Raw genomic sequence first — 14342 nt, forward strand, 5'->3', positions numbered from 1 at the left:
TTTACTCCAGGAGTATATAATGAGTTTTGAAACTCTAGAGAAATGCTTAAAGTGGAGCTCCAGCCCACCTCTTACTTGTCCAGGGGCCCTGGGATGTTGGAACCCCAGCTCTAAGGTGCTGTCTCAGCCATTCCTTGTAAGGGAAACCAGCATTGAAGCCTTGCGGCTTTACAGCTGGTTCCCTACTCTGCATGCACCAAGCGCGTTGCGCTTTCTGAATGGCCTGGGGACGGAGGAGGGGGCTGAACTTCCTGCAGGGAGGTTTCTTGGAAGGAGAAATGAGTACCTTACAAAAACAGGTACCCGATCCTCCCCCCTTCTCCCAAAAGGGTGCCATATATGGCAGCAGAGGGGGGGGGGGAAGGATGCAAATAGGCGGAGCTTTGCCTTTTGGGTGGAACTTCACTTTAAAAAAATGCATTCTAATTTAACTAATCCCTTTTAGATTTTAATCAACCTAATACGACCAAAACTAAACCAAGTGCAGATGACTAAAATGGCATTTTAGTCAAAAGACTATGACTAAAACTAAATCAAAATTTGATGCCAAAATTAACACTGGCAGCTAGCACTGGGGGATAATTACCAGTTTGAATGTAGCCTTACATCTGTTGATATTTTTGTTAACCACTTGCCGACCGCCGCAAGTACATATACTGCGGCGGTCAGCCCCTCACAGGCAAAGTGACGTACCGGTACGTCACTAGCCTGTGAGGCTCTGGGGAGCGTGCGCCGCCGGAGGCGCGCTCCCGCACGGTCACAGACCCCCCCCGCGCGTGTGAGGGGCTGACCCGATGTCCGCCGCTCACTCACGATCGTCCGTGACAGCGGGAGAAAGGCAGGCGGCTAGTGTAAACAAGCCGCCTGTCATTCTCCCCTGTGTAGGAACAGTGATCATACGGTTCTACTATGTAGGACCGTTGATCATTGTTCCTACACCTCAAGCCACAGCCAATCACAGTTAGAATCACGCCCCTAGGGACACACACAGCCACTCCCTCTCAAATAAAGTTAACCCCTTCACTACCAGTGTCATTTTACAGTAACAGTGCATATGTATAGCACTGATTACTGCAGTAATGTCACTGGTAACCCCAAAAGTGTCAAAAATGTCAGTCAAGGGTCCGATCTGTCCGCCCCAATGTCGCAGTACCGCAAAAAAAATCGCAGATCGCCGCCATTACGCATTAAAAAAAAAAAAACAACAAAAATGACAAAAATATTTCCCTTTGTTAGTAAACGCGATAAATTTTGCGCAAACCAACCAAAATATGCTTTTTGCGATTTTTTTTTTTTTTTTTTTTTTTACCAAACATATGTAGCATAAAAAAAAATGGCCAAAAATGTTAAATTTTAGATTTTTACATTTTTTTGGGGGGGAATTTCATATAAAAAAAATGTGAAAAATATTGTTATTTTTGCAAAATTGACGCTCTTTTTTTGTTTATAGCGCATGATCAAAAAATCGCATAGGTGATCAAATACCACCAAAAGAAAGCTCTGTTTGTGGGAAAAAAAGGACGTCAAATTCGTTTAGGTACAGCGTCGCATGACCGCGCAATTGTCCGTTAAAATCACGCAGTGCCGAATCGCAAAATACCCCCTGGTCAGGAAGGGGGTAAAATCTTCCGGGGCTTAAGTGGTTAAATGCAGTATATAAATCTGAAATTAAGGGGAATTTTTCTTGCATTCATATTCAAGTATATCACCTTTACCTGTAAGCACTGCTTAAATGGAGATCTAATGTTTGCCTGTTAAATACTTTTCTTTTTAGGACCTCCACAGGACTGGCTGTAGCTCCTACTGTGGACAGGAGGCAGAACAGGATAGAGTGGTACTTAAACGAGTTCTTTTGGCCTACGCCAGATGGAACAAGTCAGTTGGCTACTGTCAAGGGTTTAATATTTTGGCTGCACTCATCTTGGAAGTAATGGAGGGCAATGAGGGCGATGCACTTAAGGTATGTACAATAATTCTGTTATTTTTTATTTTATTGTTAATGTGGCATAATTTTACTTGCTTTATTTTACATATGATTTTCAATACTCGCAGTGGTAATGGATTAAGATACTAATTGAGAACTATATTATATGTAAACAATATAACTCCAGCTTTTGCCAAGTGTTCTTTACATCACAGCTGACATGTAAATACATTGCCAAGTATACATTGTAGCTTTTCCTTTTGTGCTTATGTGCAAATAAGATGTCATGATGGCTTAGCTGCTGCTAGAACAAACATGCTTCCTACTAATAGAATATGTCTGCTAAGAAAACTCCCCGGATTCTCATCAGAGATGTCTCTTCCTCTTGTCTGTGCTAGGCAGATGGCCTGCTATTGCTACACTGATTGACATGCTCTGTACTGATCTTATTTTCCATGAAGAACTCATCAATGGAAAAAAAAAAAAAAAAACTGCAGCTGTTGGAAAAAAAAAAAAAGCCGATTGCCATCTACCTCTTTTCTAGTAATGTAATCTGACATACAATTTCCTGAAAATTCTTGTAGTATATGCAGTGGCGATTTTTGATTGTATTTATATAAATTTAGCAAGACACCGACGAATGCATCTATGTTATCATCAGTACATCATTAAATGTTTTTTTTTTTTGCAAGCAGTGTAAGTACCTGAACTGGATTTGGTATCAGTCTCTTTCAGGCTTCGTTTCCACTATTGCGACTCGTTGTGCGACTTGACACATGTCAAGTCGCACAGCAAGTCAAAAGCCATTCATTTCAATTTGGCCCATTCTCACTGCCGCGACTTGAGTTGCGGCGACTTCAAAAGTAGTTTGTGCACTACTTTTGGGCCGACTTCAGTGCGACTTCCTTCTATAATGAGGGACAAGTCGCACTGAAAGCCGCAAACAACTTTCACTACGAAGTCACGCTAGAAGTAGCACGAGTTCGTAGCTGCGATAGTGGAAACGGAGCCTCAGTCTGCTATGTAGTTTTTACAGCAGGATAGAGAAGTACAAGGAACAAGTCAGTTGTGCTGTGCTGTAGTTCTAGGAGCACTGTACTGAGTTACAGAGAGATGAGCCCATCTGTTTACTGCTTTGTCTACTTTTCAGTGCTAGGGTGCAGGTGGCAAGGAGACCTGTAAGTGAAGGCGAAACTGTGTTGGAGAAAGATCAGGTCCCCTCCCCTGCTATACACGGCTATGGTATGAGGCAGAGCTGTGTAAATCTCTGAACTGTATGGAAATAAATACAAATCCTTTGGCAGGTGAATCATCTACCATACAGTAAAACCTTGGATTGAGAGTAACTTGGTTTAGGAGCATTTTGCAAGACAAGTACATTTTATTTTCTTTATAAATTTTGACTTGATAAACAAGCGATGACTTGATATACAAGTAGCGTCATCTCACAACTGAGTATAAAAGAGAAGAGAGGCGCCTCTAAGTGTAGCAATATGGTTACATTTAATGAAGGTACAATGTTAACCACTTGAGCCCCGGAGGATTTGGCTGCTCAAAGACCAGGGGCTATTTTGCGATTCGGCACTGCGTGACTTTAACGGACAATTGCACGGTCATGCGACGCTGTACCCAAATGAAATTGATGTCCTTTTTTTTCCCACAAACAGAGCTTTCTTTTGGTGGTATTTGATCATCTATGCGATTTTTTACTTTTTGCACTATAAGCAAAAAAAGAGCGACAATTTTGAAAAAAGAACAATATTTTTCACATTTTTTTATATGAAATTCCCCCCAAAAAAATGTAAAAATCTAAATTTTTTAACATTTTAGGGCAATTTGTTTTCTGCTACATATGCTTGGTAAAAAAAATCGCAATAGGCATATTTTGATTGGTTTGCGCAAAAGTTTACTAACTAAGGGAAAGATTTTTGTCATTTTTAGTGTTTTTTTTTTTTTTTTAACGAGTAATGGCGGCGATCTGCGTTTTTTTTTTTCCGGGACTGCGACATTGCAGCGGACAGATCGGACCCTTGACTGACATTTTTGACACTTTTGGGGGTACCAGGGACATTACTACAGTAATCGGTGCTATACATATGCACTGTTACTGTAAAAATGACACTGGCAGGGAAGGGGTTAACTTTATTGGAGATGCAGGGGTTAAATGTGTCACTAGGGGCGTGCTTCTAACTGTAAAGGGTTGTGGCTTTTCATGTAACCACAGAGACATACGATCCTACATAGCAGGATCGTATGATCTCTGCAATTACACCAGGGAGAATGACAGGCGGCTTTGTTTACATCAGCCGCCTGCCTTTCTTTCTCTGCAGCGGACGATCGCGGGTGGCTGGCGGAAATCCACCGGCCACTCGCGCGGATATGACAGTGAACGAGCGGGGGCGGGAGCGCACCTCCAGCGGTGCGCGTTTGCCCCCTATTGGCTCGCGGGCGAGTGACGTATATACACGTCACTTTGCCTAGGTGGGGCTGACCGCCGCAGTATATGTATTTGCGGCGGTCGGCTAGTGGTTAAGCAACTCACTTGGTTGATGATAAAAACAGGAACATCGAAGTATCCAGGCATCTGGGGTAAAGCTGTCCAAATAGACCGTCCTCCACACCGCCATCAACATCATCCCTTCCACACTGCGCTTCATGAGTGATTCAAACCTCGCTTTCAGATCGTTCTACTGCAGGGTAGTCTTCCCGATCATGACTACAGACTGATAGTGGTGAGAGCCGGCGGTGCGGAGGACGGTCTATGTAGACAGCTTTACCCCGGATGCCTGCATACTTAGATGTGCCTGTTTTATTCATCTACCATGTGAGTTGCTAATTATTGTACCTTCATTAAATGTAACCATATTGCTTAGAGGCGCCTTTCTCCTCTTTTATCCACTGTAGCTCCTGCTGGATTTTTCTTCTAATCCCCTTGTGGAGGCTGCCATTTGTGGATGGACATTTTATGGTTACACAACCGATAACATTGCTATAATCTTTTTATATAGACTATAAACGGAAAGACTTTTGAATACATGGTTGTGGAACGAAACCTCTGAGTTTCTATTATTTCTTATGGGGAAATTCGCTTTGCTATAAGAGTGCTTTGGATTACAAGCATCTTTCCAGAATGCTTTATGCTCACAATCCAAGGTTTTACTGTATATGTATTTCCTCTGTGTATTTAGCGGTTTGTCCAGAGTTCAACTTTAAGCTGCAGTAAAATTAAGGCAAAGTGATCTGATTTGTTTATAGTTGATTGATGTAATTTAACGGTATCTTTTCTAGTCTTTGCTAATTTCTGACTAGCAAATATTTTTTTTTGTTCACATTTTTTTTTTTAAGTCTACAATTATACACCATAATCTATAAGTAGGAAATATCCTATTATTCATCTGTTAAAACCTAAATATGTATCTGGTTCTATGGTCAATGGCAATGCTGCAGTGTTGCTTGATGCGGAGCAATGTAGACAAAGTATATTTTTCCATAGCACATCTGATGGCAGCTTAGGTCATCACAGTGCGTTACATTGTGTTCCTTTGTGGAGACTTGAATGGAGTGTACAAAAATTGTATCCTTTTTTTTTTTTCTCTAGGCCCCCTGGCAAAATGCCCTTAAACCTCCGCCCCACAGATCTGAACCTATCCTAAAGTGGTTCTAAAGGCAGAAGGTTTTTTACCCTAATGCATTCCTTACATTAAGGTAAAAAACCGCCTTGAATCCCCCCCCCCCCCCCCCAGCCTCCCTAATACTTATCCCAAGCCCCATTTCGATCTAGCAATGTGCATGAGAGCATCCCCATTTCGATCTAGCAATGTGCATGAGAGCATCGGCTCTCCTTTGTCTCTCTTCCTTCAGTGGCTCACACAGCAGTCAGTCATAGCCAGTGAGCCAATGAGGAAAGAGCCACGGGTGAGGCTGAGCAGTGCTCCGTGTCCATTCACAGGAGCGTGGCTTGGGAGCGAGCCTGCTCGAGTTCCCTCCTTACAAGAGGCTTGCTATTGGGGGCGCTCGACAGGCTGGGGGAGCCAGAAAGATCAGGGCTGCTCTGTGCAAAACTCTTTTTTTGTTGTTTGAAAAAAAAAAAAAAACCCCTTTAGAGTAACTTTAACCCCTTCATGACTAAGTCTTTTTCTGACATTTGTTGCTTACAAGTTAAAATCAGTATTTCTCTTACGTCCTCCGACAGTCGCCGCCACCTCTAAGTCATCACTGTTGGGTATAGACTTCCTATCCGCAGGAATAGCTAGGCATATAGACTTAGTCCAAAGACAAAAGGCATTAGCATATACACACCCATGGGGGCTGTCCCATCTGGTCAATGCCCCCCTGCATCACCACTCCCAACTCAGTTTTAATCTGCCTAGCGTCAGGAATAGTCAGGCTTCCCTTGTGCTGGGGCTTCAGTCTCAGCCTTCCTAATCTTTTATTTGATTTTCTTTTAAAAATGTCAGTTTTTTCTTTACTTTACTAGCTGTTTATTTTGTCAGCTTCTAGTGTTAGTCTTCTCTTCGGATGAAGATGGATCATGCGGTGCTGGGATTCGGACTGACCGCCCTGGTTTTCCAGAGCAAGAGGGTCAGATGGACCCCCAGCCCGCCATCGAGCGTTCAGCTATGGTTCGCCCTGGCATTACGAACGACCCATCCCTGTTTGCTGCAGGGATGCAGCCGTGAGGTGGCTACCTCACAGGACACATCTGCGGTGCTGCAGTGTCATGTCCCTGGCTCACGGCACTCCCTGTCAGGAGAGGACAGCGGTTTTCCGTGCATAGAGGCACCCCACGCCATCTGGTACAGGTAAGTACTTCTGTGTGGGGCCTCTGTCTGGGGTGGCAGTCTGTGTTGCTGTGTGTTTCCCATGTCTGTGCCTGTGTGACTCCCTGATGCGGTCCCTGCGGGGATCGCTTGTGCAGTTTCTGTATGTGTGGCGGTCCCCCTCCCTGTGTCACCTCGGTGCATTGTTGGGGGTGCAGACGTTGTGTGGCGACCGCAGCGGAGTGAATTTGCGCGGTCCGCCATCTTTGATTTAGACCAGCATGGTCGGCCTCTCTGTGGGCGATTCTGTATGCTGTTTTGGCGCCATCCGCCGCTATTTTGGTGGGCGTAGAACGTTCGGTCCGAACGGTCGGTCCGACCGCATGTTTCGGCGGCCATATTCTTGAAGCCTCCAATGCAATCCTATGGGGCTGCCATTTTCCCTGAGTCGGCAAGTCTTTACGTTCAGCCTACTTCATCAGCACTTCCTTTCCACAGGCAGCAGGACATTGGTGGCAACGCTCTGCGGGCTCTGCAGGTTATCGCTCTCACTGTTCCTCTGTTTTATCGTTTCTGGCTCAGTTTTCTCTCTCCTTTTGGGATCTTTGGTACTGTAGCTGTAGCGGTGGGCTGCGCATTCCGCAGCGATTTAAAGGGGCAGTACACATTTATTGCACTGTTTTTTTCTGTGAACTTTAAGCAATGGATTCTCAAGAATGCAAGTTCCCCCCGGCTTTAGTGGGGGTCCCCAGTTCTCCTGTGGCCCCGCTGCGACCCGATTTAGCTGCTGTAGTGGCGACTTTGGTGTCTAATATGGAAATACTGTTGTCTGAACGTGCTGCAAAAAAGAGGCCCAGATTGTCTCGCTCTTCTGCTTCAGATGGGGATATGACTGCTGCTGCGAGCGTGCCCTTTTCAGGGTACCGCTCATCCCTGGACCCCCCGGGGTCTGAGTGGGAGGCTGAGATGGAGGGGGTTGATACTTCCTCCCCAGGGTCACCTGAAGTACGGGCGACCATGGACGAGTTGATTGTTTCTGTTAAGGAAACATTTACATTTGGAGGATGAGTCCTGTCCTCCGGGCGTTGTGTCCTCATTTGGGACGCACAGGACCCGCAAGTCTGCGCAGGTTTTTTCCTTGCCCAGCTGAGTTTTATTACACTGTTAATGAAATGTGACGCACGTTAAAACGTCCATTCCTGGTACCTAGTCGGTTCAAATTGCTTTATCCTTTTGCGCCGGCTACAGAATGGTGTGTGCCTCCACAGGTAGATCACACTGTGGCCGTGTTGAACAAGGCTACCTTGCTTCCTACCGAGCATACCCCGATTTCCAGGATCCCACGGACCGGCGGTTGGAGTCTCTAGCTCGCCGTTCCTATACGGTGGCGGGTTCGTTGCTCAGACCCGTTTTCGCGTCCGTTCTGGTGGCTCAGGTGGTGGCTGCTGGGACTAAGATGCTTCGGTGCAATCTTGTGTCTGACGGAGTCCCGCCTGCCCGGCTGAAAATGGTGGATCAGATCCACCAAGGAGTCATGTATTTGTGTGATACAGCCTTGAATGAGGCTCCCTTAGTGGCTCGCCTCTCTAGTGTCGCGGTGCTTAACCGGCGACTGATATGGCTGAAGAACTGGTCGGCCGACCAGTCCTCAAGGAAAACTGTTGCTGATTTTCCCTATGCTGGCTCTCGCCTTTTTTGGCGAGGCGTTGGACACCCTGGTGACAGGCGTCATGGGGGGCAAGAGCACTATGCTGCCCCAGAACCCGAAGAAGAAGTCTTTTCGAGGCAAGCGGGGTTCTGCGCCTAGATCCGATCAGGGGCCTTTTCGTGCCTTTCGGAACCAATCCAAGGGCAAGCCCTTCAAGGCCCAGGGCAACCAGATGAAGCCCTGGGCGGATAAGCAGAAGTCCGGCAATGCCGGCTCGGCGGGTCAATCCGCCTCTGCCTGAAGGGGCGCCCTCACCCATTTCAGGAGTGGGGGGACGTTGGCTCGGTTTCCTCCAACCTTGGCTGCTCCGGATATCGGACAGGTGGGTTCAGGAAATCGTTCGATACGGGTTACAAGATCGAAATCCTTTCCCGGCTGGCGGACAGATTCTTTCCCTCCACTCTTCCTCTGCTTCCGGGGCGTCTGAAGGACTTGCATCAAGCGGTGCAGGACCTGCTTGCTCAGGGAGTGATTGTCCAGGTGCCTCATCGGGACAGGTTTCGGGGGTTTTATTCGAATCTGTTCGCTGTGCCCAGGAAGGAGGGCAAAGTGCGTCCTATTCTGGACCTGAAATCGCTGAACCGCTTCGTGCGTGTTCAGAAATTTCGAATGGAGTCTCTCCGTTCGGTGGTGGCCTCCTTGAGTCCAGGAGAATTCCTGGCTTCAATAGAGCTGAAGGATGCGTACCTGCACATCCCCGCTTTTCGATGGTCATCAGCGGTACCTTCGGTTTGCTATCGCAGAGGACCACTACCAGTTTGTGGCGTTACCTTTTGGTCTCGCTTCGGCACCAAGAGTGTTTACCAGAGTGTTGGCGCCGGTTCTGGGCCTGCTGAGGGCCCAGGGCATTGCGGTCCTGGGTTACCTGGACGTTCTGCTTCTGAGATCACGTGCCAGCCAGGGCCTTGTGCGCGATCTGTCCATCACGGTACAGTCGCTCCAGGAGTTCGGATGGACCATCAACGTTCAAAAATCGGCGTTGTCTCCATCGCTTCGCCTTCCCTACCTGGGAATGGTTCTGGACTCTGCTCAGGCAAAGGTGTTCTTGCCAGGGGACAAGCTCCGAACTTTGCGGGACGAGCTCAGGTCCCTCTGGGACAACCCGTCCTCGTCACTCAGGACCTGTATGCGGGGCCGGGGGTTGATGGTTTCGGCCTTCAAGGCGATACCCTTTGCTCAGTTCCACACGTGGGCTCTCCAGACGGAGTTCCTGGCCAGGTGGGACAGACTGCCTCAGTCCTTGGGTCTGGATGTCTCCTTGGGTCATCAGATCAGATTGGCTCTCTGTGGTGGCTCCAGTCCCCGTCGTTGGCGGAAGGCAAGTCCTTCCGTCCGTTGGTGTGGACGGTGGTTACCACGGCCGCCAGCCTATCGGGCTGGGGTGGAGTCCTGGGCAACCTGTCTGCCCAGGGCACTTGGTCGGCGGAGGAGTCCTCCCTCCTGATAAATGGGCTGTAGTTACAAGCGATCAAACTCTGTCTCTTCCAGTGGTCGGACCGTCTCCGGGGCCTGCCTGTCCGCGTACAGACGGACAATGCTACCGCGGTGGCTTACATCAACCACCAGGGGGGCACCAGGAGTGCTCGAGCGGCCCGGGAGGTGACCGACATTCTGTCTTATGGGACTTGAACTTGGTTCTGTCCGTGTTACAGCGTGCTCCCTTTGAAAACATTGGGGAAAAATCGTTGCCTCTGCTGTCGAAAAAGGTTGCTTTTCTGGTGGCGATCACTTTGGCTCGCAGGGTGTCGGAGCTGGCGGCGTTGTCTTGCCGCTCCCCTTACTTGATAATTCACAAGGATAAGGTGGTTTTGCGACCACCCCCATCCTTCCTTCCCAAGGTGATCTCTGAGTTCCACCTTAATGAGGACATTGTCCTGCTTTCGCTTTGTACGAAGCCTAAGCATCCTAAGGAGTTTGCCTTGCATTCCTTGGATGTTGTAAGGGCGATCAGGGTTTACCTGTCGTCTACGGAATTCTTTCGGAAGACGGATTCCCTATTTGTCCTTCCTGAGGGATCTCGGAAGGGCGTGGCTGCGTCTGCAGCAACTATTGCCGAATGGATCAGACAGACCATTGAGCAGGCGTATGCCTTGAAGGAACGGGTTCTGCCCTTCCCTGTTACAGCGCACTCTACCAGGTTTTTGAGTGCGTCCTGGGCCTATTGGCATCGGACCTCGATGGCCCAGGTGTGCAAGGCTGCGACTTGGTCGTCGGCGCACACTTTTTCCACATTCTACAAAGTAGATGTTCTGGCATCAGCTGATGCTTCTTTTGGCCGCACATTTCTCAGTGTGGCAGTGCCATGATGGACCCTTGACTTTTTTTCTGGGTCCCTGGCTGTTGGCATTTGCTTTCCTGGGCTGTTGCTCCTGTTGAGCAGTTTTTTTTGTTGCCCAGTTGGTTCTCTTACAGTGCATGTAAGATTCCTTTCTCTGATGTGGGTACTGCGTTGCCTTTTTTACGGTTGCGTCTCCCACCCCTCATGTCTATACTGCTTTGGGACATCCCAACAGTGATGACTTAGAGGTGGCGGCGACTGTCGGAGGACGTAAGAGAAAACTGAATTTTTGTAAAATCTTACCTGTAAAATTCCTTTCTCTGAGTCCTCCGACAGTCGCCGCCCCCGCCCCTCTTTTGGGATTCTTATTACCTACTGCTATGCTACCAAACTGAGTTGGGAGTGGTGATGCAGGGGGGGTATTGACCAGATGGGACAGCCCCCATGGGTGTGTATATGCTAATTATGCTAATGCCTTTTGTCTTTGGACTAAGTCTATATGCCTAGCTATTCCTGCGGATAGGAAGTCAATACCCAACAGTGATGACTTAGAGGTGGCGGCGACTGTCGGAGGACTCAGAGAAAGGAATTTTACAGGTAAGATTTTACAAAAATTCAGTTTTTTGCTAGAAAATGAATTTGTTTGTGAATTACTAAAAAAACGAAATTTAGCCCAATTTTATTTGTATATTGTTAAAGATGATGATGTAACGCTGAGTAAATCGATACCCAACGTCATGCTTTAAAATTGCGCACACTTGTGGAATGGCAAAAAAACTACGGTACTTAAAAATCTCCATAGGTGGCATTTTAAAACTAAATTTTAACGGTTATCTGTTTAGAACTACAGAGAAGGTCTAATGCTAGAATTATTGCTCTCACTCTAATGATCGCGGCGATACCTGATATGTCTGTTTTGAACACTGTTTACATAAGCGGGCATGACTTGCGTACACGTTCACTTCTGCATGCCAGCACGAAGCTACGGGGTGCTTTAAAATTATTATTTTTTTTTCTATTTTTTATTTTTACACTGTCACAAAAATGTTTTTGATCACTTTTATTGCTGTCACTGTAAACCTGCCTTGTGACAGTAATAGGCAGGCCTATTAATAAGCATAGACAGCTACTCTTTTTGGAAGGATTTGGTGTCTAAAAGACCCCAAACCCCTCCTCTGGACTTAAAAGCATTCAAAACGTCAATTTTGACTGTTTTGAATACTGTCGTTTTTTTAAAATCTGGCGCCTTTAAGGCTTCAGTAACTGGAAGCGATGTCATTACATTGCTTCCGGGTTTCTACATCGGAGACCTGATCAAAGCCAAATCCGGCTTTGTTCGGGTCTTTGGCCAGGCAGCGGACATGCCGGCTGATCGCTCGGTTCTACGGGTGGGACAGCGGAAGGCGGTGGGAGGGGGGAAGGCCCCCTCCCGCTCCTTATTAAGACAACCGAGCGGCTGCTCAGCTGCATCGATGGTCATTACAAGAAAGCCGACCGTCGGCTCTAAACAACAGTACCAGGGTGATGCTTCTAGCTGCAGGCATCACCCCCGTACAACCCCTTGAAGCCGAGGCTGCATATTTGCTTTCCTTCGGTGTGAAATTGGTCACCACTGTAGCATCTGCAATGCTTCATCTTAGTGCTGGCCACATCTCTGCATGGGCTCACTGTGAGCTCTTCGTGTTCATCAAGAAACCATCCCCTGTATTTTTTGATGGGTCTATAGAAGTCTGAGGAGCAAGTGTGAATGGTTGCATCCAAGTGATGAAGGATTGAAAAAGCCACGGTGTTGATATCTGTGAAGGGGAGGGTGGCCAGGAGTCTTGCAGATATCTGTGAAGGGGAGGGTGGCCAGGAGTCTTGCAGATAAAAGAGAACTATACTTTTGATTAAAATGTTTTATTTATTAAAGGATAAGTTCATCTTTGGAGCATGTCACATGCTACATGCGTATTTAGGGTGTAACTTGCTCCTAGCCTCCCCCTTACCCCCGAGTGCCCCCCTCCCTGGTACAATGGGTGGGGCCTTCTCTCCTCGCACCCACTGTCACATTTTAAAATCGGCGCAGCTACACGGGGCTCCGTTCACTCAGCCCAGTCATTCATTCACAGTGATCTGTGAATGAGAACACTACAAGTCCCATCTTCCTCTGTGGCAGAAGGCTTGTAGTTCTCAATGAACTGACAGGGTGTTAATGAGCACCCTCATTGTTCATTTACAAGCCCTGCAGCTTTCGAACTGAAAGCCTGTGGCTGCAGGAGCCTGATCTTGCACGTGCGATCCACTATTTTCTGGTACAAATAGTGCACATTTTTTTTTCTGCAAAAATATGTGCATTTATTATATTTTCCCCAAAGGTGAACAAGTGGTTCTATATGTTGCACGAAGACAAGCTTGCTTACTTTATTTAGAATTAATAATTGCTATGTACTTTCTTAACCATTACACCTATAAAATGTTTTAAATGATCATACAATAGGTAAAGCTTTAGATCGATTGGCAGACAATAGGTAAAGCTTTAGATAGATTGGCAGACATTGGTACATTTGTAGTGCACTGTCATAGCCTGCACAAGTGACACCATTTCCAGTGTGGAGACAGTGCTTGTCGTTTTAATAATTCACATATCACTGCTGCTCTACAATTCAAAGAAAGCTTTCACTAGTCATCTGTTCATTTCTTCAAGGCTGTATGTAACCTCTTTCTGAGCAAGTAAGGCATATGCATAAAATGAATATTGATTTAACTTCAAACATCTTTTTTATCTCATTGATCATCCTCATCTATGTAAATTATTTATTATGTCTCCTCCCTTTCCCATATAACAACAAAGCCCAGTTCATTGGAAGTATTGCCAAGAGCTGCACAGCCCTGGGAGGATGCAACATTTTCTCCTTGGGGCTGCTTTCCTCGCTTACAGCCAGCACACCCACAAAACTCAATGTAAGGATTTATCGATTATTACCAGTAGAAGTTGGCTGTAATGATCAATAGGGGAACTGTGTTGTGATCTCTTGATCTGGACTACACAAATTCCTCTCTCCTCGTATCTATTGCATAAAGAGGTGGGATAATGTAGTTCACAAAAGGTAGCTGGGAAGACAAAAAACATGGTTTTGGATTTCTGTTCAGTACACAGGAATTTGCAAGGACTTTTCTATCAAGATCAATAGGTATTTTTCTGTACTTGCAGAAAATGTACCTGGTCTGGAAATTTAAACTGTTGCAGCCATCACATCTAAGGACATGTAGGCTGCCTAGTCACCGTAATAAGTGCACTTAAAGTGTTAGTAAACCCACAACAGTAAAATCAAGAGTATATTTGCAGTAAAGCATTCTTGTTATACTCACTGTGGTACCAAAGGGGAAAATCATCTGCATTGTGTAAATAGGCTGTTTGATCCTGTCTTCTGATACTTCTCTTGTTCCACTTACTCCAAAACATGTCCGGATAAGACCGTCTTTGGAGTCAGGCTGCACATGCTTTGTTTGTGTATTGCTAGAGGTTTTTTTTTTTTTAACTTGGGTGAGTGCATGTGATCAGCACAGGGTAAATCGGCACTGTCCATGTGATCAGCACAGGGTCAATCAGCACTGTCCATATGATCAGCGCAGGGTCAATCAGCACTGTCCATGTGATCAGCACAGGGTCAATCAGCACTGTCCATGTGA

General features: G+C 46.6%; 1 protein-coding gene across 4 annotated transcripts in view; it reads left to right on the forward strand.

The window, feature by feature from the left end:
- TBC1D30 (TBC1 domain family member 30) overlaps nt 1-14342 on the forward strand; it is a 162302-nt gene that overhangs the window by 119229 nt on the left and 28731 nt on the right. For all 4 annotated transcript variants that reach the window (XM_082252864.1, XM_082252865.1, XM_082252866.1 and 1 more), the window contains one exon: nt 1775-1960. In XM_082252864.1, the coding sequence (XP_082108990.1) occupies nt 1775-1960 (186 nt within the window). The remainder of the gene's footprint in view (nt 1-1774; nt 1961-14342) is intronic.

The sequence above is a fragment of the Pelophylax lessonae genome, assembly GCF_965119305.1.
Source record: "Pelophylax lessonae genome assembly, chromosome: 4".
Taxonomy (NCBI): domain Eukaryota; kingdom Metazoa; phylum Chordata; class Amphibia; order Anura; family Ranidae; genus Pelophylax; species Pelophylax lessonae.